Here is a 27,425-nt window from a genome sequence, read left to right as displayed (position 1 = left end):
ACTTATGGGGTAAAAACGCTGACTGTATCCTGAAATAATTTCCTTGAGAGGTATAGTTTCAAAAATGGATTCATATGCCAGGGAATGCAACTTAACTAGCATTTCAGGAATGCTAAAGTCCAAACAGAGCTGCTTCCCTTCTGCTACTCGCCGTGTGCCTAAAAAACAGTTTACACCCACATACAGTCCTATGAAAAAGTTTGGGCACCCCTATTAATCTTAATCATTTTTTGTTCTAAATATTTTGGTGTTTGCAACAGCCATTTCAGTTTGATATATCTAATAACTGATGGACACAGTTATATTTCAGGATTGAAATGAGGTTTATTGTACTAACAGAAAATGTGCAATATGCATTAAACCAAAATTTGACCGGTGCAAAAGTATGGGCACCCTTATCATTTTATTGATTTGAATTCCCCTAACTACTTTTTACTGACTTACTGAAGCACAAAATTGGTTTTGTAACCTCAGTGAGCTTTGAACTTCATAGCCAGATGTATCCAATCATAAGAAAAGGTATTTAAGGTGGCCAATTGCAAGTTGATCTCCTATTTGAATCTCCTCTGAAGAGTGGCATCATGGGCTACTCAAAACAACTCTCAAATGATCTGAAAACAAAGATTGTTCAACATAGTTGTTCAGGGGAAGGATACAAAAAGTTGTCTCAGAGATTTAATCTGTCAGTTTCCACTGTGAGGAACATAGTAAGGAAATGGAAGACCACAGGGACAGTTCTTGTTAAGCCCAGAAGTGGCAGGCCAAGAAAAATATCAGAAAGGCAGAGAAGAAGAATGGTGAGAACAGTCAAGGACAATCCACAGACCACCTCCAAAGAGCTGCAGCATCATCTTGCTGCAGATGGTGTCACTGTGCATCAGTCAACTATACAGCGCACTTTGCACAAATAGAAGCTGTATGGGAGAGTAATGAGAAAGAAGCCGTTTCTGCACGTACGCCACAAATAGAGTTGCCTGAGGTATGAAAAAGCACATTTGGACAAGGCAGCTTCATTTTGGAAACAAAAATTGAGTTGTTTGGTTATAAAAAAAAAGGCGTTATGCATGGCGTCCAAAAAGAAACAGCATTCCAAGAAAAACACATGCTACCCACTGTAAAATTTGGTGGAGGTTCCATCATGCTTTGGGGCTGTGTGGCCAATGCCGGCATCGGGAATCTTGTTAAAGTTGAGAGTCGCATGGATTCCACTCAGTATCAGCAGATTCTTGAGAATAATGTTCAAGAATCAGTGACGAAGTTGAAGTTACGCCGGGGATGGATATTTCAGCAAGACAATGATCCAAAACACCGCTCCAAATCCTCAGGCATTCATGCAGAGGAACAATTACAATGTTCTGGAATGGCCATCCCAGTCCCCAGACCTGAATATCATTGAACATCTGTGGGATGATTTGAAGCGGGCTGTCCATGCTCGGCGACCATCTAACTTAACTGAACTTGAATTGTTTGTCCAAAATACCTTTATCCAGGATCCAAAAACTGATTAAAAGCTACAGGAAGCGACTAGAGGCTGTTATCTTTGCAAAAGGAGGATCTACTAAATATTAATGTCACTTTTCTGTTGAGGTGCCCATACTTTTGCACCGGTCAAATTTTGGTTTAATGCATATTGCACATTTTCTGTTAGTACAATAAACCTCATTTCAATCCTGAAATATTACTGTGTCCATCAGTTATTAGATATATCAAACTGAAATGGCTGTTATAAACACCAAAATATTTAGAACTAAAAATGATTAAGATTAATAGGGGTGCCCAAACTTTTTCATAGGACTGTATGATAGTTAAGTGGGGAATCCCAGAAACAACAATACCATAAGTGGGCATAAACAGCTAATTGGGCACATAGCAGGGCACAGAAGAGAAGAAGCGTTCTTTGGCTTTCAAAGTGTAGTCTACTGCAGAGTGGTATTCCCCCAAAATATATTAAAAATGTCCCTGGGTTCCAACCTTAGTATTAAAAATAGCTTTTTGTTGCAGGCTGGCTCCTGCGTGGAGAGGTCGCATGAGCCAATCTGTTGCTGTGACAACCAGGAGCCTAATGAAGTGTCCCAGGCCTGTCATGACCTGTCTCAATTGTAGTGCACAGAATCTCCCATAGACTGCAATACACTTGTATTGCAGTCTATGGGACTTGCAATGAAATGATTGCAGTTTCAAAAAAAATATATATAAAAATAAATTAAAAAAATAAAAGTTCTAAATCACCCCTTTCCCTACAATACGTATAAAAGTAGAAAATGACTATGAAACAGATACACATTAGGTAACCTTGTGTCCGAAAATGCTTGGTATACAAACTTCTAAAATATTTTTCCCATAGGGTGAACGTCGTAGTGACAGAAAAAAAAATCAAAAGTTCCATTTTTATTTGCTGTTTTGCCTCGGATTTGAATAAAAAGTAATCAAAGCAATAGACATTCCCCAAAATGGTACGACTAAAAAGTACACCTGACCCCGCAAAAAAAAGAAGCCCTATACATACAGATGCAGGGCCACCTGCAAATGTCGCCTTTCAGCTGTTACAAAACTATAACTGCCCTATTTGTTATTTATTTTATTATATATTTTACCATGTTTTTTTGCTTCAAATTGTTTTTTTCAAATTTCCCTATTTTCCTCCTCTAAAACCTAGGTGCGTCTTATGGTCTGGTCCATCTTATAGTCCGAAAAATATGGTAGTTTGTTTTTTAGACACCATGTCAAAATGACTGAAAGAATTTCTGGTGTAGTGAGCACTACTTTTCCATAAGTGAATACGTTAGCTGTACAGAGTACACTGTGTATACTAAATCCCACGCTATTTAACTACTAGCTTCTATAATGGGCGGGGGGAAGGCATTAAGGAGGATCATTGAAGGCATATTTTCTAATAGTGATATACACTCACACAGGTTATATATTCCATTCCTTCCGCAGCCAGCTTGGTCCTAATGATTTGGGGTATTTTTGTCTTCACATTATACAAGTGTTTTTTTTTTTTTCTTTTTCTGGCAGTGTACTATATGAGAGTTTGATTTTTGTGGGATGAGATGTACTTTTTAACAACACCATTTTGGGGAACCTATAACTTATTGACTACATTTTATTAACTCTTACTTAGTGGAATTTACAAAAAACCAACATAAAATCTGGCATTGTTTTTCAACATTTAATTTTTTTACCAGTGTACAGTATAAGTAACATTACCTTTATAGTATGGGTCCCTATGATTACAGCACTAACTAACTTATGTATTCATTTGTGTTACTAATTTTGTAAAATAAAATTCCATTTAGTGGAAAAAATTAATTTTACACCACCATCTTCTGAAAGGCAACATTTTTAGTTTGAAGGCTTATTTTTGCAATAGAATGCTGCTTCTTTTTGCTTCTGCCAGCGTTCTATTGGGCAAACTCCGGCTCCCTTGTGAAGGAGGCAACACCCAACAGAAGAAGAGGAAATCAGCATTGGTGAGTATAGGGGGAGGAGTACTAGTGGCCTCCCATCTCTGGAAACAGCAAAAGGGAACGTCACCAGGAAATCAGAAAATGGAAATTCCATTGAAGTCAATGGGACTGCTATTTTTACACGTGTATTCTATACACGTGTATTCTGCTAAAATGTGCACACATAAATTGTGTGTGCACGAGCCCTAAAACAGCTTAAAGAACTGGAGAATTGCTAGTAGCTTGTTAGTAGCTAAAGTGTCTAGTATATTTACTACAGGTTTTGGGTTGCTTTTAAAGCACATGAAATTCTTAATATTAGGTAAAGTCTAAAAATTGTGTTGTCTCCTGGCATAGTCTAACTAGCTCTAAATTACCACAAAAAAGCCGATACAGAAAGAAAAAAAATGAAGCAGCTAAAGGAATATGGAAACAAGTTACAAATATGGCTCTCCAAATGGTAAAATCCTGCTACTGTCACCAAGGGGGGCATGACATGGCACATTTTAGTCTGTTATCTTTGTCATTGGGACAGATAATAGTTCAGTCAGAATGAGAGACATGGTTTGTGTCATTTCTACTTTGCTATCTGACAACAAACGCAAAACTGTCTACAGTTCAAAGCTAGGAACTATATGACAAACCTTTCATAAATGTCTGTGAAAATCAATGCCATTCATACCAAGAACTGGATAAAATCTCCCGGGGCCACCAGTGCAAAATACAAATGGCTTGCAAATGTACTTTGCTCATTTGGGGACAAACTCACTATAAAGCGTATACCAGCACATCCTGGTTTGTGGTAGAATTTGTATCTGCTGGACATTTAAAGCATATCATGTGGATCCAGCATCAATATCCAAAATGGAAATACACCTTGAAGCTAAGGCCCCATATTGTGGAAACGCAGCTTTTTTTGTTGCAGATTTTGTTGCGGTTTATTGAGCCAAAGCCAGTAGAGGATTTAGCAGAAGGGAGAAGTATAAAAACTTTCTATATACTTCCCATTCCTTTTGTAGCCATTGTTGGATTTGTTTAAAAAAACTGCATTATAGTCTATGGGGTCCGTGCGCTTTAACTGCACAGCGCTTGCAGTTGTGCTGATATTCCGTTCGCGGGGTCCTCCTGCGGACTCCTTCCGGACCGGAGGCAAGCGCTAATGTGAGCCGGCCCTTACTCGTCCTGCAGAACCAGCACTGATTGGCCGAATGCTATACACTGTATAGCATTCGGCAAATCAACGCTGGTTCTGCAACAGGCTCGTCCTTGCTAGTTGGGAGAGCTGGCAGCTTGTGGTTACGAGGGAGCTGACTTTTTCTCATAGGAATGCATTGACCAGCGTTGATTGGCCAGTGTACAGCATTCGGCCAATCAATGCTGGTCAATGCATTCCTATAAGAAAAAGTCAGCTCCCGCATAAACGCAAGCTGCCACCCCTCCCTACTATAAGGACGAGCTTGCTGCAGAACCAGAGTTGATCTGCCGAATGCTATACAGCATTCAGCAAATCAATGCTGGTTCTGAATCGAATTTTTACTGCGAATAGCGATAGTATTCGAACGAGTACGAGTGTTTCGAATACCGTAGTATTCATTCGAATACCTACTTGATCAAATACTACTCGCTCATCTCTAACCTCCAGTAGCCAGAGCAATTTTCAATTTTGAGACGGACAAATCAAACCTAAATTGCAACATTAAAAAAGCATTCAACCACCCACACCTATATATTTTCTTAAAGTAGATACCTGCAGCATTGTCTCAATGCCACTTGGTACTGCATACGAACAGACACCTTCATGCAATTTTGACTTAAAGTGAATGTTTTTTGAAAAAATGCAAATAAATGTATATTAGTTGCTAAGTTGCTAAGCGGAAATCAAACAAAAAATGCATATAAACAAAAAATGATATGCATCAAAACTCCTAAAAATAACAGTTCAACATGTGCAGAGTTCATACATATCACTATGGCCTGCACCCGCATGCACGAGTCTTCAGAAAATCAGCAGAACCGGAAGGAACAAAAATTTGCTTTGAAGCTGGAAATGTTAAAAAAGTATCATCCTATAAAATGTAGGGATTACACACCATGAAAAGCAAGTGAACCCCTAAAGCCTATATATTTTTTGAAAGTAGACAACCTGAAGTTTACAAATGTTTTAATGGGTCATCGATAGCCACATCCACCTTCATGCAACTTTGTGACAAACACAATACATTTTTTGAAAAAATACAGTAAAACACATTTGCACCTAAAACTCATGTTCAATCTCAGATTCATATACAAAATACATTTAAAATAATAGCTTAGGCGTTTACAATGTGTATATATACTATATGTGCTGCAAACATCAACTACAACAAGAGCTCGGACTCCCCAAAACACTAATACAGAAGACAAGAAGGATTTTGTTGTTATTCACAGCAAACCGTATATAAAAACACAATTTAATAATTCATATACACAACCACCTTCATGCAACTTTGCAGCAGAGATTACAAAAATTTCACAAAAATTCAAATTTGCCACTAAAGTGCGGCTCAAGCAATCCCTTGGCGCTGCGACCTGGACAATAGTAAACGTCTGGATCACAGCGCCAACAAACTTTCTGTTTATGTTTAGAGGGAATTACATAAGAATATTCCACTAGGAAGACTCAGGGGGAAATTACATTATACCTGTATGTGACAATCAGAGACAAATGTATAGTATGCTCTCTGATTGGCAGGAGAAGGGTTAATAGGGACAGAAGAGTCCCTGCCACCCCTCTCCTGGTGTCACATACAGGTGTTAGCACAGATAATGATGATCATTCATTATCACTGTGCATGCTGCAAGCTGCTCCTCCCCCCTCCCCTTCTGCTACAGTTCACTAATGCTTCCTTGACAGGAGGGGGTGGACAATTTAAAGCTCTATATGTCTGGGCTGCATTAAGATATCTTGATGCTTTAAAATTCATTGTAAAGAGGAGAATCTCATCTTTAAAATGATACCAAGAACTTGATGATAGAAATTAAAGTTTTGGAGCGATTCACTGTTGAATTGCAGTCGGGAATTGAGATCTGCAGTTGGATCTCAATGCCAAATAGCGTTTTCAACAGTGAACTGCTCCAAAACAGCAAGTTCTATCATGCAGTCCTTGATATCATTTTAAAGATGAGATGCTCATCTTTAAAATGAATTTTAAAGCATCAAGATATTTTCAGGCAGTCCAGAGATATCGCATTAGTAGGGAGGACGTATTAGCTAAGTCCTCCGCTACTGAAGTGCCACTCTGGGAGGATGTAGAGCTACGTCCTCAGCGAAAAAAGGGTCAATGAGTAGTGAGGTATACCTTATATAATCGAGTATAAGCCGAGTTTTTCAGCCCAGTTTTTGTGCTGAAAATGTCAGCCTCGGCTTATACTCGGGTCATTATGGTAATTCAGCAATATCATAGTTACAGACCTGGCATCCAGACACCGGGACGGGTGCCGGCCTACAGCATCGCCACGCTCATAGCAGGAGCGTAGAGATGCTGCTCATTTCAAACTGCAGAAGTACTTATGCAACTTCTGCTAGCAGGCCCGGAATACAGACCCCCTCCCCCACTCCGTCACACGCTGGGTGACGTGGCCACTGAAGTTCAGGCCCGCACCCTCCGTGTATCTGCGCCTGCTAGCAAAAGTACCGTAAGTACTTCTGCAGTTTGAAATTGACAGCATAGCTACGCTCCTGCCATGAGCATGGCAATGCTGCGACCCGGCACCCGCCCCGGTGTCTGTATGCCGGGTCCGGATGCCGGGTCTGTAACTATAATGGTGCTGCTCTGCTTCAGAGTGGTCACCATACCAACCGGCACCTCCGTTGTAACTTTTACAGCGGTAAAAGTAAAAGTTAAAGCGTAACAGTTACAGCGGTAATGTCGGAGCTCCCTGCAATCATGCCTACAATCAGAGATTGGGGAGCTAGGACATCTCCACTGTAAGTGTTACAGAGGAGATGCTCTACAATGTCCCGGTAAAAGAGGTCCGGGCAGGTGCCACCAATCTGCTGGAGGGAGCGGATGCGACCGCTCTCTCAAGTGTGATCCTTTAGATAGGTACTGTGGCCGGCCACCGGCAAAAGTGCTTCTGCCAGGGTTTCTCCTCAGCGCTCCTGCCAGCGGCTGGCTGCAGTTCTCCTTCAGGTCCAGCCAGCTGGGGATTCCCCTCAGAGCTCCTGTAATGGCTCCCCGGCCAGCAGTGCTTCTCTTTTGCAGGCTGCTCTATGCAGCCTGCAAAAGAAATGACAATTTTTGCAATGTATTGCAATGCATTAGCATTGTAATGAATTGCATTAGTGATCAGAACCGCTGGGGTTCAAGACCCATAGGGGGTCTAATAAATGCAAAAAAAAAAAAAACAATTAAAAAAGTTAAAAAAAAAATAAAATAAAGTATTAGTAAAGTAGAACACATATAAAATTAATACTGTTAATACTGTGAAACACATACACGTTAGTTATCCCTGTGTCCAAAAATGCCTGCTCTACAAATCTATAAATATATTTTTCCTGTACAGTAAATGCCGTAGTGGAGAAAAAAAAAGGTTGTCTAACTGCCCCTTCCCTGAGGCTGAGTCCCCCCCCTCCCCACTTGGAATTCAGCCTGACTACATCCAAGCTAAGTATAGGGTATCTGCACTGCTCATATTCCGTCAGGAAGGGGTTAATAGGAGCACTGCAGATACGCTATATTCAGCCAGGCTGAATTCCAAGTCCGGGGGAAAAAAAAAAAACAGTCCTCAAGCTCAAGGAAGGGGTAGACAGACAACCAAAACGCCCCCTCCCCTTCCTCAGCGTCTACCGCACCCAAAAACTCCGGCCATTTTAATTTTTTAAATTTTCCAGTAGCTGCTGCATTTCCCCCCTAGGCTTATACTTGAGTCAATAAGTTTTCCCAGTTTTTTGTGGTAAAATTAGGGGGGGGTCGGCTTATATTCAGGTTGGCTTAGACTCGAGTATATACGGTAAGTTTCTGCCAGTTTCAGTCTTGGCACAGTATAGGGACACTCATAATGGCAGCCTTGTATTATCTACACAGTCTCTGTGGCTAGGAAGGCAGAAGGATCCGCTATAACAAGAGTCCACAAGTCCTCTACCTAGAAACAGTTTAGTCAGGGCTTACAACCTGGAGGCAGTGGTGTCATAGACTGGGGGTAGGAAGCTCTTTTTCTATCTCCTCTCTGTTGTGGGGGGCTCCTGTGGGAGAGGAGGATTTGAGGGACAATTGCTGCAAGATGCCAAATTTGATTTGGGGAGACTGCTGCTGCCAAAAAGCTAGAGGTGGAAAGCGGGAGACTCTACCTACAATTAGGGGAGGGTAAAGTTAGGGGAAATGCGGCTACCAGTTAAGCTGTATGGATGTGTTTGTCTTTACTGCTTATGTATTTTGTCTTGCAGAGTGGGATCTGTTTGGCACTGTGGTATTAGGCTCTTCGGAGAGGTATTTTCTGCTGAACACAGGTATTTGGTGCTTCTGGGAAGTTATTTTGTGCTGCAATATATTATTTGGTGTTGCTGTGGGTATTAGCTGTGCTGCACTATGGTATATGGTTGATACTGTTCAGGGTATTATGTGTAAAATACAGTTACATCTGTTAGACACTGCAGTGTGCCAATATTTGTTTCCTGGTGAAGTAGCAGCATTACAACCTGCGCTTGCATTTCCCATCTTCGGAAACCTAACCCGTTTAAAAATCAGTAACTTGTGGACCCCATAGACTATACTAGGGTCTCCACGGTTTCCGCCCGAAAAATGATTGCAGCAATTTTCTCTCCGCATTTTGAAAGCGGGTTTGGGGACGTAAACCCCAAACGGAATGCAGATGCAGGTCAAGAAAGTTTGAGAAGCTCTGTTTCAAATTATAGAGCGAATAAACTTTCTTATCAAAATACAGAAGGCTTATTGAATATCTGCTATCCTAAAAATATTTTTCTTATTGTCTACATGGTGTTTTGTTACAAATCATATGAAGTCAGCTAACATACAAACATATGCAGGTATGTAGGTAGTTAGGGAACGGCAATATAGTACATTTATTCATGCAGCTACTGTTTTGGTTCTGATACTGTGGGAAAAATGAAATTATGTTATCTTTATACTGAACAATATTATATCCCTGAATAATAAATGCCAGAACTGTATGACGTGAAGAGCATAGATTTCTCCCCCACACAACTATTAGTCATATAATTACTATGTGTCTTATTTTGTAAAGTTTCTCATGTTTATTACAATGTCATCTTACATACAAAGTAGCACTGTCACCTCAGTGCCAAAATCTACAGTGAACCCAGCGTCTTGAGGTAAATGCAATACTGCCCAGGCTAAGGTCAAGGATGATGTTTGTGATTGGTGGCCGGTCATAAGTGTTACTTTTCTTCTAAGTCCAGTCTACAGATCTCTTGTAATAGCTTAATAATATATCTTATTACAGCTAGTGATGCACATACTGCTCAGGAAGGGAATGTAATCCAATTCATGCAATATTTTCATTTCCCCAAGAAATGTTTCTACAATAATAATTTCGCATTCCCAAAAAGGAATATGTTCTCTTAATGGAGATTCACTTCTCGCCTCTTGTTACTACTTGCAGCAGATTTAACCTCTTACTCTAGGATTACTTCAAATTGCATGTGTTCTTTTGGCGTCAATGTAGCATCATCTCATGACAAGACTTTGTAGTATGCAATATTAATATGCAATATAAGTGATTTATGAATATGTTGCATGAACTTTATTAGCACTTCATGCGATTATGCTGCGATTTATTTTTACACCATGGTTTTTTAGTTGTTTTTGTAGACTAAATCTCATAAAAGTTATGTGTAAATGTGACTCAACATATTCCTTCGGACTGCAACCGCTGCATGTCAGATGCAATCAGTAGTTGTACTACAAAATGTCCGAATTTAGCCTGGGCCTTAGGAAGCTTTCATACGGAATTAATATGGGGGCTTTTTTGTCCATGTAATATTGATGCAACATCCAGACCTACTGGTTTTCATCAGAACCAGAGTTAGAGAACCATAGAAGCCTATGTTACATCAACTCGGGGTCTGGTAAAATGCAGGTCTGGGTGTTGGGTTTGTCTTGCAGGTATAAAATGACTGTGGGGTAAAAGTAGCCATAAAAGAATATATAGACGTATCAATTGTCCATTCTGTAGGACTCCCCACTGGTGAATATAAGGAGCTTTGGACCTTGTGACCGGGAGAATAGGTCAGAGGTTACTGAGCCTTCTAGCCTCTGTATTCTGGACACAGATGGGATCCCGACCACACACGCGTGCTATCTCGACCACACACGCATGCTATCCCGACCACACACGCATGCTATCCCGACCACACACGCCTGCTATCCCGACCACACACGCTTGCTATCCCGACCACACACGCGTGCTATCCCGACCACATACGCGTGCTATCCCGAACAAACACGCGTGCTATCCCGACCACAGACGCTTGCTATCTCGACCACACACGCGTGCTATCCCGACCACAAACGCGTGCTATCCCGACCAAACACGCTTGCTATCTCGACCACACACGCGTATTATCTCGACCACACATGCGTGCTATCCAGACCAAACACGCGTGCTATCCTGAGCAAACACGCGTGCTATCCCGACCAGACATGCGTGCTATCCCGACCAGACACGCCAATTTCATATCAGCTTTGAAATGTCCACAATGGACCTTAAAACTTCCAATGTGATGGCCATTGTAGGCAGCAATGATAAAATCAAAATGGAAGGCCCCTTTGATTGCCTTTGTTTGTTCCTATCATAAATATGAATGAAAGGGCCATCCATTTTTTATACTAATATTGCAATCTATGATGACCAGTTCTAAAGTCTGTTGTTCTGATCCTCTCACCTGTTTCCCTATCACAGACCTGAAGGACTATAAACTTGAGGTAAAATCTCTAGATCCTAACACTAGTCATCTCCAGGGAGGCCAGGCTCTCAGTATCGAGCACTTTTCACTGCAGATAAATAGCACCAAGGTAAGCTCATAGAGAAGCAGGTGCTGTACAGGATTATGGCGGGAATTAAGCTGGAGAAAGGCTCCTGTCAGATCTCTCTCACTTGCGATGACATGACCCAGTGCAGGCTTGTGGGCAGTAAATAAGACAGGACTCACCGTTCTCCAGAGCTTGTGTGTTTTCACACTGACAGAGGTGCCTGTGACAATGATGTGAGAGATAGAAACCATGAAGCCAAAGACGATGGCCAGCAGGGTCCTCACTGGCAGCAGGGCATAGGACACAAACGTCACCAGCATCAGCTGCCACATTCCTTGATCGGAAGATATGGGGGGCTCCAAGCCATAAGCTCCCAGGGAGAAGGGGCAGCACAGGAAGGAGAAAGTGAAGCTGAAGAGCAAGGTGAGCTTGACGATCTGCTGCAGCTGAGTTACCTGCAGGTATTTCACATTGGTCACAATGAAGAGAGACACAAAGATGATGCAGTGCACAGGGTGAGAGCCTTTCGAGATGCTGAGGCTGGGGCCAGACAGCAGCTCCACCAGAGCCAGGGTGGCCGTCATGATAATTAACACAGCCAGAGCCTTCAAGGTCGACGTCTGCTCCAGCTTCAGGTTGTAATTCTGGAAGAGGGACTCTAGCTCCTTACAGTCAAACTCGTCTTCGCATGCGATGGCATCCAGAGGGGGGGCGGGGGAGCAGCAGCACTTCTTCCTTCTGGTTTTGACTTTCTGAAACGGTATTTCCTCCATATCAGTGCCATTCATAAAGCCGACGAGACAACGCGGAGTCCTTTCCTTCTGCTCATCCGAGCTGCCAAGTGTGGAGCGGAGAGGGTGACTGAAGGGAGATCACACAGTGCCCTGCATATGTGATGGCTGCATGGACATCGAGTGAACCGACGTGAACTCAGCGACAAATGGCAATTACAGCAGAAAGGCCATAGTGCCCGGAGACACGGAGGTGTGCAGCGCTCTGGGCAACCGGGAGGTGAAGGGCAAAGGATGAGCTGGGAAGGGAGGACGGGGAGACACAAGAAACAACTAGGTGAGAAAGCTGGTAAATAGAATGAGGAGGTAATCCCCTTCCTACATCCAGGAGCATGTCACCCGGCGCTGGCAGCTGCGCACTGGATGCCGGAGAAGCCAGACACGTCTCTCCAATCTGAGCAGATTGACAAGCACAAAACACAGATTTGACAACATGAGCACGTTTGAGTTACTCTCCTCCCCCTCTACCCGAGCTGCGAGGAAAAGGGCAGGCGCTGCCATTAGTTAAGATTAGGCAGTTACCTAAGAGTCAGAACGAGGGAGGCGTCACCACAGCACAAAGCCTATTACTGACAGGAGATAGCATGCACAGAGGGTGCTAGGGAGAGCTAGAGCTCAAATACCAAGGAATAGCCCTACTGTTAAGACTCAACTTTTATTCTGATATTAATTAAAAACCACTACCATGCGGTCAGACTAATTACTAAAACAGGGGGCGCAATGACAGTGATATAGAACCACCTGACTATGGCCCAATGTTATCCGCTAGCCTATATATAAGCCAAGTAATACGCACCCTTATTGGTGCACCTTAATCTAGGCTATTAAAGGACAGAACGGCCATGCACGTCCCTCTTACATGAATATTATGGAGATACACTTATAATAAACTGTACTTCTACCGCTGTTCTTAAAAGAGCACTAAGTGATCCAATCTGAGGCAATATAGTGTGATAGGGGTGCACCCCAAAATGTTCTACCCTAAGATCACCATGCACTGGGAAGATCACAAATCATATAATGCATCAGGTGAAACCCCGACACTATAGGATCAAATGAAGAACAGAGCAGGTGGTATCTAACTAGTTACTATTTGTATCTCCTGTGTTGTGTTAAGGCTACGCCCCCATATATACCCAGTGCTGCAGATACAATAAAATACACAAAAATGTGGAAATAGAGCCCATGGGGCCACAGCTAAATGTAGCTACCCACGGGTTTACAGTAGAATGCACTTTGCTCGACGCGTTTCACCCATAAGTGATTATCAAGAGCAGTAGAAGATCCACAAAACGAAACAATATTGCAGTTAAAACTGCACTTCGCGGAGTCCTGAAGGTGGAAACCGCTACTAAAACTGCCGACGCTGCACACTTGTAAGTGCGGCTCTACAAAGATACAAATGTGCTTTATTAGCATTACCAAAGAATAAAACATTTGGTGTTGCCAAAGCAAAAGGAGGTTTGGGGTGGTGGAGGGGGGTTGGTACAGGGTGCGTGGTTTGGGGGTTTGAGTGTCCTTAGGATCTAGTCATTCTTGTTTGGGGCGTGTGGGTATCGGTGAGTATGGGGTAGAGAGGTGATTGGGGGGGCTTAGTGGTCTTTTGGGTGGTGGTTGGGGTGGTTTAATATTTCATGGGGGATGGGTGGTTTGATAGTCCATGTGTCTCATCTTCCTCTTGTTTGGTGGCAGCTGGACACATATTGGGCAGCGATCTCCACAGTAGACTCCTCCTCTCCCAGTAGGATGTAGAGTTTCCTCTTCTCGTCTGCAGATGTGAAGTCTGGGATGTGGGCAGAGAGTCTTTGGTAGTAGACAGCCCTCACAGCTGAGTATTTGATGCAGTATAGCAGGAAGTGGGTCTCGTCTTTTAGGGCCCCTTGGTTGCAGTGTTGGCACAGTCTTCTCTCCCATGGTTTGTATGTTTGCCTGTGTCACCCTATTTCGACCTCTAGGTTGTGGGCGCTCAGTCTGTACCGGCTCAGGGCTTGTCTGTGTTTGGGATGGGGTATTCTCTCCAGGTAGGTGGCCATGGTGTAGTCCCTTTGTAGGGATTGGTACATGGTGAGTTTCTTGGAGTTATTTATTTTGTTTCTCTCTCTATAATTTGTACTGCTCTCTGTTTGCTTCTGTGGTCGCCTTTATTTCGGCCTTGGTCATCATCTGTTGGCTCTATATAGCAGCCGACACTCCACCCCCTCCCTCTAACGTCGGCTGCATCAACCAATCAAATGAATCAGCGATGCACTCCCACAGAATACGTCACGGGGAGGTAAGGCAGAGTTGCCTGGTAACAGGGATACCGTGCTAACAGGGTAAGCATAAGGAATACATATTACCAGCTCTGAATCTACCATAAACAACTTCAAAGCAGAGAAAGTATCTACACAGGATGTAATCACTGCTTCATATCGGGGGCTTGTAGATGATCTACAGCTCCGATGACCGCTTACTCCTGTCCGGCAGTATCACCCGACCGCTAGTTATTGTGTAGAGACATGACAGTAAGTGTGAACAACGCAACGATCTTTCACATCACATCAATCAGATGACCTAGAGTCCGACCCTCAGATACATGTTTATAGTCGAGAGATGAGTGTAAATTAAGCTAATAACTAAAATATTCATGATGTCACTTCCTTTGTGCTTCTTTCTATAGGATCAACCTGTCCCAGTCTCCACCCCTTGGATCCTTTCTGACTTTCTCTAGACCATAAAAAGATATAGCATTTGGGTCTCCTCTATGATGTAGTCAAACGTGGGAAGCTACCGGACTATCCTGGTGTCTGTTGATATCTCCCACATGATCAAGGATGCGTCAACGGAATTCTCTTTTAGTTTTGCCAACGTAATTTAACGGGCAAGAACAGGTGATCATATGCACAACACCCATAGTTCAGCAGTTTATAAAATCCCGATTTTTATAAATATTCCCCGTCACTACTGATTTATACTCTTTAATTTTGTTGACAAATTTGCATGCTTTGCAAAAATCACATTTATAGGTCCCCGCTGGTTTGTTAGAACCCAACCATGTGGTCGCTGACTGGAGAGGGGGAAGATGACTCCGGACCAGGTGGTCTTTCAGATTACGGCACCTATGCTATGTAATGGAGGGTTTCACCGGAATAAGATCTCTAATATCCGGATCCTCCTTAAGTATCTCCCAGTACCTTCTCAATTCCTGGAATACTTGTTTACGTTGAACATCGTAGGTCTCAATTAAACGTACCAACCATGTCTGATCTCCCCTATCTTGTGGTCTTAATAGTTCTCGACGTTCGGTTTCACGTGCATGAATCCTACCGTTATCCAACACCTCCTGTGGATAACCCCGTTTACGGAACCTTTGATATAGTAGACCACTCTCATGGTCATAGTCTGAGATAGAGGAGCAGTTCCTACGGATCCGCAAGAACTGCCCCTTCGGGATCCCTCTCTAAGGCTAAGGCCCCACGGGCCATTATCGCAGCACTAAAGCGCTGCAGAAAGAACCGCTGCGTGATCACATTGCAGTTCTTTCCACAGCACTTTGAAGAGAAAGTTCACAGAGTTTTCCTCCGTGGACTTTCTCTTCCCATTATATCTACGGGAAAGTCACCGGCGTTTCCGTAGATATAAATGACATGCTGTGATTTGCAAAGTCGTAACGGCTTTGCAAATCGCAGCGTGTCCGCACTGCTTTTTTTTCCGCAAAGTGGGCATGGGATTCGCATGAATCCCATCCCCTTTGCTTGCACTGTAAAATGCCGCTGCGGGTAAATCGCGGCGTTTACGTCCCGTGGGGCCCCGACCTTAAGAGGCAGCGGATGGTACGTCTCCCACCCAAGTAAAGAGTTAGTGGCTGTTTCTTTACGATACAGGGTACTGGTTAGTCATCCTTCCCTGTTGATATTAATTCATAGATCCAGAAAACAAATACTGGTACTGTCCTAATTGGCAGTAAATCGTAAGTTTAAATCATTGTTATTGAGCACAGATTAATTGGGACCTACGATGTTCAACATAAACAAGTATTCCAGGAATTGAGAAGGTACTGGGAGATACTTAGGGAGTATCCGGATATTAGAGATCTTATTCCGGTGAAACCCTCCATTACATACTGTAAGGGCCGTAATCTCAAAGACCACCTGGTCCGGAGTCATCTTCCCCCTCTCCAGTCAGGGACCACATGGTTGGGTTCTAACAAACCAGCGGGGACCTATAGATATGGTTTTTGCAAAGCATGCAAATTTGTCAACAAAAGTAAAGAGTTTAAATCAGTTTTGACGGGGAATATTTATAAAAATCAGGATTTTATAAACTGCAGAATTATGGGTGTTGTGTATATGATCACCTGTTCTTGTCCGTTAAATTACGTTGGCAAAACTAAAAGAGAATTCCGTCGACGCATCCTTGATCATGTGGGAGATATCAACAAGCACCAGGATAGTCCGGTAGCTTCCCACGTTTGGCTACATCATAGAGGAGACCTAAACGCTATATCTTTTCATGGTCTAGAGCAGGGGTCCTCAAACTGCGGCCTGCAGGCCACATGCGGCCCGCCAAGCACTTCTGTCTGGCCCCGCCGACAACGCCGGCAGGCGAGCTCCTGAGGAGCTCGGGCCAGGCCATGGAGCGCACTTCACTTTACCTATTGGAGGGCACTGCTCCCGATTTCTGTGCGACCTGCTCTGCCTCCGGCCCACTGTTTAAAAAGTTTGAGGACCCCTGGTCTAGAGAAAGTCAGAAAGGATCCAAGGGGAGAAGACTGGGACAGGTTGATCCTACAGAAAGAAGCACAATGGATCTTTCGAATGAGCAGTGTAAAACCGCTTGGATCAAATGAATCCCTGTCATTTGTGCCATTTGTATGAACGCAGAAGTTAAATATTGGATGTCTCAGTCAGTAGAAGATTGGGTTGGGTGGTTGCTGTATACCTGGAGCGATTGCATGTTGCAATATGCTACCTAAGTGTATGGACATGTCTGATACATATTCTTTATTTGATCAAATAGCACATAATGCATGTATCCTTAGTGAGATTTATCGGAGAGGATGGGTACATAAGAGCACATATGAATATGCTGAGAAGAAGCCAATGTGATGTCTTGTCCATACTCTGGGCTTTTGGATGGGTTAGGCACAGGAGGGGTTAATCACTGTTCCAGTCCTTACTGCACACATGAGTGATAGTACCTGACACCATGAATAGGTTGGTTATCAGCTTCATTTGCACATAATGGATGTATCCTTAAGTAAGCCCGACAGGGTCTGTCAGATTTATTAGAGAGGAGGGGTACACAAGAGTTTATAGGAATAAGCTGAGAAGAAGCCAATGTGATGTCTTGGCCGTCTGGATGAGTTAGTTACAGGAGGGGTTAATTACTGCTTATGTTGCTCCTGTTCCTGCTGTGACTCCGCACATGAGTGATAGGACGTGACATCAGGAATACTTTGGTTATCAGCTTCATTTACACTCATCTCTGGACTATAAACACGTATCTGAGGGCCGGACTCTAGGCTGATTGATGTGGTGCACTGAGATCGGGTGATACAGCCGGACAGGAGTACAGGGGTCACCGGAGCTGTAGCTCATGTACAAGCCCCCGATATGAAGCAGTGATTACATCCTGTGTAGATACTTTCTCTGCTTTGAAGTTGTTTATGGTAGATTCAGAGCTGGTAATATGTATTCCTTATGCTTCCCCTGTTAGCACGGCGTCCCTGTTACCAGGCAACTCTGCCTTACCGACCCGTGACGTATTCTGTGGGAGTGCTGATCGCTGATTCATTTGATTGGTTGATGCAGCCGACGTCAGAGGGAGGGGGTGGAGTAATTGAAGTGTCAGCCGCTATATAGAGCCGCACTTACTAGCGTGCAGCGTCGGCAGTTTTAGTATCTTCCACTGTAAACCCGTGGGTGGCTACATTTAGCTGTGGCCCCATGGGCTCTATTTCCACATTTTTGTGTATTTTATTGTATCTGCAGCACTGGATATATATGGGGGTGTAGCCTTAACACAACACAGGAGATACAAATAGTAACTAGTTAGATAGCTCCTGCTCTGTTCTTCATTTGATCCTATAGTGCTGGGGTCTCACCTGATGCATTATATGATTAGTGTCTTCCCAGTGCATGGTGACTTTAGGGTAGAACATTTTGGTGTGTACCCCTATCACACTCTATTGCCTTAGATTGGATCACTTAGTCTATAATGCTTTTTTAAGGACAGTGGTAGAAAAACAGTTTATTATTAGAGATATTCGATTCAAATAGCCCCTCAATATTCGACTATTTGAACGAATATCGAATCCCCTTGTAGTCTATGGGGAAAAAAAAGGTTAGTTTCAGTGGACTAAGGAGGGTCACCAAGTCCACTATGACACCTCAGCAAATGGTGACAACACCAATGGAATGCAACTGGGAAAGCAGGGGAATCATGTCTGGAGGCATCTAGCATCTAACAAGCCCAAGTCACTGTTTTACCCCACTATCACAACCTATCAACTACACACTTTCCACACTCAATACCACCTCTATGGAAAGTGGAAAAATACCTGGAAACCTTCTTCCCAATTGTATGGACAGAAACCCAAATTTTAAGCTAAAGAAATATTAGCATGCGTTCATCACAATTCCTGACTTGATAGCTGCGTTAAGCAAGGTACAACACCAGGAACAGGTGTTACAATGGCTAGAGGATAATGCTTACAGCTCCTTATCCACCAGCCAGTCAGCCACTACCTCAAGTCCTCTTCCTTGCCAAGAGTCTGGTCCTCCTTCCTCCCAACATGCCCAATCTTCCCAGCACAGTCATCCCAAATTTCCCCCCTCCCAGGAGTTGTTTTCAAGTCCTTTAACTGTCCCTCACTCTGTCCAACCACTTCACCAAAACCAGGAGCTACCAGACGACTTTGTGTGTCCTGATGCCCAAACACTGGAGCATCCGCCATCTCCGGGTGATTTAGATGTTGTGGACCAGCAACCCATCCTCAGTGACGATGACAAGACACAGGTGACATCAGGGTAGGCAGTGGTTATGTGCAGTGAGCAGGAGGAGGAGCATATGAAGGAATTAGAAGAGGAGGTGGTGGACGACGAGGCCACCAACCCGACCTGGACAGGGGTGATATCTAAGGGGAAAGCAGTGTAGATCAGTGTAGGCAAGGGCAGCACCAAAGAAGGTGGCTAGAGGCCGAGGCATGTCCAGAGGCACAGGACAGCTGCTTCACAGAAGCCAGGCCTGAGCCAGCAAGGCCCAAGATGTTCCCTCTTCTAGCCACCCAAGAAAAACTCCCCCATCGAGGCCACGTTCCTTGATGGTGTGGAGATTTTTCAGTGTATACGTGGAGGACAAACTGAGTGCAGTTTGCACACTTTGCAATCCTAAACTGAGTAGGGGCTTTGAAAAGAGCAACCTTACCACCTCTCGCATGCGCCATCATTTGTAAGGCAAGCACTGGGCTCAGTGAGAGACAGCAAACGCAGGACGATCGTTGTCCAGCGTTGCCGTCACTGCTTCTTCCACTGTGTCCAGTGCTGTCGTTGCAGTCCAAACCACCAGCCAGGACACCTCTACATCTGCCTCTGTCACTTTGCACATCCTCCCCTTTTCCTGCCTCCGCTCCTTCTCCTGCACCATCATGCGCCTCTTCCCAGCAACCCACCATCTCCCAGGCGTTTGAGCACAGGCAAAAATACAGCGCAAACCAACCCACATGCCCAAGCCTTAAATGGGCACATCTCCAAACTGCTGGCCCTGGAGATGTTGCCGTTAGGCTTGTGGAGACTCAGGCCTTCCATGACCTGATGGCAGATGCGGAACCTCGCTATGCCGTCCCTAGCCGTTACTATTTTTCCCGTTGTGCCGTCCCCACCTTGCACCAGCATGTGTCCCGTAACATCAGGCCGGCCCTTAGTTCCGCACTTTGCACTAAGGTCCACTTGACCACCAACGTGTGGACAAGTGCATGCGGACAGGGATGCTACATCTCACGGATGGCACACTGGGTGAATGTAGTGGAGGCTGGGACAGGATCGCAAACTGGGGCGGCAGACCTCCTCTCCCCGCCCAAGATTCCTGGCAGGGGTTCTGAACCACCCTCCTCCGCTGACGTTCCATTGACCCCAGCTGCGAGCTGGAAATGCTGAAGGAAGCACTGGCATGGGGAGACATCAGCAGGCCGTGCTGAAGCTCATCAGCTTGGGTGACAGACAGCACACTGCCTCCAAGGTGAAGGATGCCATCATCGAGGAGACGAAAAAATGGTTTTTGACACTGCACCTGGGCCCAGGCATGGTCATGTGTGACAATGGCCGGAACCTGGTAGCTTGACAGCCTCAAAACACGTTCCATGCCTGGTCCACGGTTTCAACTTAGTGGTGCAACAGTTTTTAAAAACGTACCCCAATGTGCCTGAGCTACTGGTGAAAGTGCGGCGCTTGTGCGCCCACTTTCGTAAGTCTACAGTAGCCGCTGCTAGCCTCAAAACACTCTAGCAACACCTACATGTGCCTGAACACCGGCTGTTGTGCGATGTCCCCACACGCTGGAACTCAACGTACCTGATGTTGAGCAGGGTGTGTGAGCAGCACAGAGCCTTGATGGAGTACCATCTCCAAAATCCAAGGGTTTCTCAAAGTCAGCTCCCTCAGTTTCTCCACCATGAGTGGCCATGGATGGCAGACTTATGTGAGGTACTACGCATCTTTGAGGAGTCCACCAAGAGGGTCAGCTGTGATGACGCAGTAGTGAGTGTGACTATCCCACTCCTCTGTGTGATGCGAGAATCCCTCATCGCCATCAGAGATAACGCATTGCACGCAGAGGAGTCTGGGATAGGAGCAGAACCATCCCAGAAGGATTGTCAGTGCACACTGCTGTCAGCTTCTCAGTGTTTAATGACGGAGGAGGATGAAGTGGCAGATGATGTCATTATCACACACGAGGATAGCAGGAAAGTTCAGTGCATCCCATTGCTTGAGCGTGGATGGGGCGAAGAGGAAGAGGAGGAAATGGAGTGTGACCCTTCCGGTGGGTGCAGCAAAGTCATGCCAAGTAACACTCTGTAACACATGGCTGACTTCATGTTGGGCTGCTTTTCCAGTGACAAACGCATTGTACACATCATGGAGAGCAATCAATACTGGATTTTTGCATTCCTCGACCCCCGGTATAAAAATAACATCTCATCTTTCATTCCGGTAGAGGGGAGGGCCAATCGCATTAATGATGATTGCCGCAAGCAACTGGTGCAGAATATGATGGATGTGTTTCCAGCAACCCTCGCTAACGGCAGGGAGGAGAGTTCCTCCAAGAGTCTAGCAACTGCCATCCAGTCCATACCCACCAGGTGCACACTCTCCAAGGTCTGGGACACCTTAATGGCACCCCCTCGCCAAACTACCGCCACTGAGGGGCCCTCTGCGCCCTACATATATTGGGTGTCGAAGTTGGACCTGTGGCTGGAACTGGCTCTTTACGCCTTAGAGGTGCTGTCCTGCCCTGCTGCCAGCTTTCTATCTGAAAGGGTCTTCATTGCAGCTGGTGGCATCATCACCGATAAGCACAGCTGGCTGTCAGCTGATAGTGCTGACCAACTGATGCTGATCAACTGTCACTTGCTGAGCCACTCTTCTACTTGTAACTGCATGATAGAACCTGCGTGTCTATGCTCTCTTTTGAGTTTTAGTTAGATTTATGCACCTGCATTTTTCCAGTTTATGCCCCATTCTGTGACTGGAGCCTAACACCAGCATAGTGTCATGCCCTTGGGGTCATTTTTTTAACTTGTACATGCAGGGCTTTAGGCCCTTGGGGTGACTGGAGGCTTCCCCCAGCTGAGGTTTGGGTGAGTTTGGTGAGGGGATGCAAGTACACCCTGCAGTTAGCCTTTTTGGTGGAATAGAGTGTACACAATGAACCTCAACTGTCACTTGCTGAGCCACTATTCTACTTGTAACTGCATGATAGAACCTGCGTGTCTATGCTCTCTTGAGTTAGAGATAGATTGGCGCCCCTGCATTTTAAGTTTATGCCCCATTCTTATGCTTCAGCCCACAAACAGATATCTCTTTTTGTGCCTATTAGTGCCAATTCATCCATGCCACCCCCAGGATTAATTCTTTCTCCCCCATCTTGCAGTTGTCACTTGCCCCAGCAGCGCATACAGTGTCAGGCCCACCTTTTTGCTTCAGCCCACAAACAGATATCTTTTTTTGTGCCCATTGGTGCCAATTCAACCGTTTCATCCCTGTGTCCGAAAATGCCCGGTCTACTAATAGTTTTCCTGTACGGTGAACGTCAAAATCACAAGTGCTAAACCGCCGGGGTTTTTTTCAATACAAGGTGATCTAAGCAATAGACATTCCCCAAAATGGTATAACTAAAAAGTACATCTGGCCCCGCAAAAAAAAAAAAACACTCTATGCGTCCCTGTACAGCTGCAGGGTCACCTGTCAATGTGGCCTTGCAGCTGTTACAAAACTACAACTCCCATATATTAAATATTTTACAATTTTTTGCTTCAAATTTTTTTTTTCCTTATTTTCCTCCTCTAAAACCTAGGTGCGTCTTATAGTCCAGTGCGTCTTATAGTCCGAAAAATACGGTAATAGTCGCCGCTCCACTGATTCTGGCACAGTTGGAATTTTTTCTAGCCCCCACCATGCTAAGAAATCAATGCTGTTAGTTTTGGCACCTGATGTACTGTTTAGTCTCTGTACTGACAGAAGGGGGTGTCAGGCTGGAAAGTGGGGAGGGGGTGATCCTGAACTCTGACACCGGCTGCCTCTTATTGGAGCACTAAATTACAAACTCTGTCTTACACCGCCCTCCTGACATAACAGAGCTTGAAGAGGACCTTTCACCGCTTTGGGCACATATAGTTTAATACACCACTAGAAAGCCAACAGTGCGCTGAATTTAGCGCACTATCGGCTTTCCCGTTTTGTGCCCCTGGTGAAGAGCTATTGATGCTGATGTAACTCCCTCACAGGAGTTACTAATGGTTATTTAGCCATATAAGTGCCTTACATGTTATGATTGACTGTATATGTTGCCATGTTCACTCTGTATTCATTTGTGTAATGATGTTAAGCTATTGTTCTCTGGTATCACTGGTCCTGGTGAGCTGTGGTCTCCATAGCAACACACACTATAGTGGGTGGAAACAGGAATAGCATATATATATATATATATATATATATATATATATATATATAAATATATATTTATATGGGTATAGCAGTCAACATTTTAAAATAAATGTGGTCGCAGTAACAATTTTGGCAGAGGCATTTCCACCCCCTTATTGATGGGATTTTTTAAGGCAGATTTTCATACTCTTTTGCTCGTGATACCCACACAGTCTCTTGGTGCTTTTGTGACTCTGAATTAGTTTATACAGTATCCTGGAGAGAAGTTAAAAAATACAAATGTATGAGATTCTATATTCAGACACTTCTATGATTTACTAATAGCAATCTCAAGCAGTCCTAGTTATTGGCAGCATGGTGGTCCAGTGGTTAGCACTGTTGCCTTGCAGTGCTGGCGTCCTAGGTTCAAGAGCAACATGTGCAAGGAGTTTGTATGTTCTCCCCTTGGCTTCCTCCCACACTTCAAAAGACATACTGATAGGGAATGTAGATTCTGGGACAGTCACCACAATGTGTTTCTATACAAGTGAAATAAATAAAACGGATGATTGTCAGCGGCTAGCCACTCTCAGACACAAATCATATCAACATTTGTGAAGAAAGATTCCACAGAAGAAGGCATAATATGTACAAGTTCTGATTTCTCAAACCATAGAAAAGATATACAAACATTGATTTGTTGGAATATACAATGTAGGTTCTGTACAAAATGGACTCATAAAGTTCAAGCATACCTTAACCTTTTCACTGCCAAGGGTCTCTGGAAATTTTGCACCTCCAGTAGCCAGAGCAATTTTCACAGTTTTGAGATGGACAAATCAAACCTAAATTGCAACATTAAAAAAGCATCCAACCCCCCCATACCTATATATTTTCTTAAAGTAGACACCTGCAGCATTGTCAGAATGCCACTTGGTACTGTATACGAACAGGCACTTTCATGCAATTTTGATTTAAAGTGAATGTTTTATGAAAAAATGCAAATAAATGTATATTAGTTGTTAAAAGCGGAAACCAAACAAAAAATTAAATGCACCAAATCTCCTAAAAATAAGAGTTCAACATGTGCAGAGTTCATACATATCACTATGGCCTGAACCCACATGCACGTGTCTTCAGAAAATCGCTAGAACTGGAAGGAACAAAAATCTGCTTTGAAGCTGGAAATGTTAAAAAAGTATCATCCTATAAATTGTAGGGATTACACACCATGAAAAGTAAGTGAACCCCTAAACCCTATATATGTTTTGAAAGTAGACAACCTGAAGATTACAAATGCCTTAATGGGTCATCGATAGCCACATCCACCTTCATGCAACTTTGCGACCAACACAAATAATTTTTTGAAAAAATACGCTAAAACACATATTTGCACCTAAAACTCATGTTCAATCTCACATTCATATACAAAATACTTTTAAAATAATAGCTTATGGTGTATACAATGTGTATATATACTATATGTACCGCAAACATCAACTACAACAAGAGCTCAGACTCCCAAAAACACGAATACAGAAGACAAGCAGGATTTTGCTGTTGTTCACTAATATGTTATAAAGCTATACTGCACCTACCAAACTGTGACTGTGATACCAAAATCTAACTTCTTTCAGAGTACACAGCATACCGTATATAAAAACACAATTTAATAGTTTATATATACAACCACCTTCATTCAACTTTGCCGCAAACAGAGATTGCTAGCAAAAATTGGGCAAAAATTCAAATTTGCCACTAAAGTGCGGCTCAAGAAATCCCTTTCTGCAAACATAATGTACTGTCCATAAAACTGCAATATGTGAGGAGTTCATACATACCACACATGTATATATTTACAGGGGCGGGTGTTAAAGAATCGCCAAAATCGCAGAAATGCGCCATCCCATTTTGTGCATGCAAATTAAATAGGACTTTACATAAAAATGTTATTTTCCATCCCCCTATAAAAATTTTAGCAACCTATACATTCATCTCTAGTGATAATCGTTATTACTATTATTTTAGTGTGTAACGGACAGCTCTAGAGACGTATTTTACTGTAGAAAGCTCAGGTATAGACAGGACAGGGATTGGGTGAAATGTAAACTTTATTTGCGACTTTATGTACAGTCCTATGAAAAAGTTTGGGCACCCCTATTAATCTTAATCATTTTTAGTTCTAAATATTTTGGTGTTTGCAACAGCCATTTCAGTTTGATATATCTAATAACTGATGGACACAGTAATATTTCAGGATTGAAATTAGGTTTATTGTACTAACAGAAAATGCGCAATATGCATTAAACCAAAATTTGACCGGTGCAAAAGTATGGGCACCCTTATCATGTTATTGATTTGAATACTCCTAACTACTTTTTACTGACTTACTGAAGCACAAAATTGGTTTTGTAACCTCAGTGAGCTTGGAACTTCATAGCCAGGTGTATCCAATCATGAGAAAAGGTATTTAAGGTGGCCAATTGCAAGTTGTTCTACTATTTGAATCTCCTCTGAAGAGTGGCATCATGGGCTACTCAAAACAACTCTCAAATGATCTGAAAACAAAGATTGTTCAACATAGTTGTTCAGCGGAAGGATACAAAAAGCTGTCTCAGAGATTTAACCTGTCAGTTTCCACTGTGAGGAACATAGTAAGGAAATGGAAGACCACAGGGACAGTTCTTGTTAAGCCCAGAAGTGGCAGGCCAAGAAAATATCAGAAAGGCAGAGAAGAAGAATGGTGAGAACAGTCAAGGACAATCCACAGACCACCTCCAAAGAGCTGCAGCATCATCTTGCTGCAGATGGTGTCACTGTGCATCGGTCAACTATACAGCGCACTTTGCACAAATAGAAGCTGTATGGGAGAGTGATGAGAAAGAAGCCGTTTCTGCACGTACGCCACAAATAGAGTTGCCTGAGGTATGAAAAAGCACATTTGGACAAGGCAGCTTCATTTTGGAAACAAAAATTGAGTTGTTTGGTTATAAAAAAAAGGCGTTATGCATGGCGTCCAAAAAGAAACAGCATTCCAAGAAAAACACATGCTACCCACTGTAAAATTTGGTGGAGGTTCCATCATGCTTTGGGGCTGTGTGGCCAATGCCGGCATCGGGAATCTTGTTAAAGTTGAGGGTCGCATGGATTCCACTCAGTATCAGCAGATTCTTGAGAATAATGTTCAAGAATCAGTGACGAAGTTGAAGTTACGCCGGGGATGGATATTTCAGCAAGACAATGATCCAAAACACCGCTCCAAATCCTCAGGCATTCATGCAGAGGAACAATTACAATGTTCTGGAATGGCCATCCCAGTCCCCAGACCTGAATATCATTGAACATCTGTGGGATGATTTGAAGCGGGCTGTCCATGCTCGGCGACCATCTAACTTAACTGAACTTGAATTGTTTGTCCAAAATACCTTTATCCAGGATCCAGGAACTGATTAAAAGCTACAGGAAGCGACTAGAGGCTGTTATCTTTGCAAAAGGAGGATGTACTAAATATTAATGTCACTTTTCTGTTGAGGTGCCCATACTTTTGCACCGGTCAAATTTTGGTTTAATGCATATTGCGCATTTTCTGTTAGTACAATAAACCTCATTTCAATCCTGAAATATTACTGTGTCCATCAGTTATTAGATATATCAAACTGAAATGGCTGTTGCAAATACCAAAATATTTAGAACTAAAAATGATTAAGATTAATAGGGGTGCCCAAACTTTTTCATAGGACTTTATATGTTGTGTAAGTGTTTAGTGCGACTTTTTTTTTTGGCGCTGCGACCTGGACAATGGTAAATGTCTGGGTCACAGTGCCAACAAACTTCCTGGTTATGTTCAGGAGGTATAACATAAGAATACCCCACTAGTAAAGCTCAGGGGGGAATTACATTATAACTGTATGTGACAATCAGAGACAAATGTATAGTATACGCTCTGATTGGCAGGAGAAGGGTTAATAGGGATAATTGAGTCCCTGCCACCCCCCTCCTGCTGTCACATACAAGTTATGCAGAGAGTCTGATCGTTTCTCTGTCTCTCTCTCTCTGCTGAACTGCTCGTGTCCC

The 27,425-nt window shown here is 43.5% G+C and overlaps 1 protein-coding gene across 2 annotated transcripts in view; it reads right to left on the bottom strand.

The window, feature by feature from the left end:
• ADCY1 (adenylate cyclase 1) overlaps window positions 1–12,408 on the bottom strand; it is a 219,057-nt gene extending 206,649 nt beyond the window's left edge. For both annotated transcript variants that reach the window (XM_075271083.1, XM_075271084.1), the window contains exon 1: window positions 11,620–12,408. In XM_075271083.1, the coding sequence (XP_075127184.1) occupies window positions 11,620–12,228 (609 nt within the window). In that variant the 5' untranslated portion in view covers window positions 12,229–12,408. The remainder of the gene's footprint in view (window positions 1–11,619) is intronic.
• Between the last annotated feature and the right edge of the window lie 15,017 nt (window positions 12,409–27,425).

Source organism: Leptodactylus fuscus, chromosome 4 (assembly GCF_031893055.1).
Source record: "Leptodactylus fuscus isolate aLepFus1 chromosome 4, aLepFus1.hap2, whole genome shotgun sequence".
NCBI classification, from domain to species: Eukaryota; Metazoa; Chordata; class Amphibia; order Anura; family Leptodactylidae; genus Leptodactylus; species Leptodactylus fuscus.
This window is presented reverse-complemented; position numbering and strand designations above follow the sequence as displayed.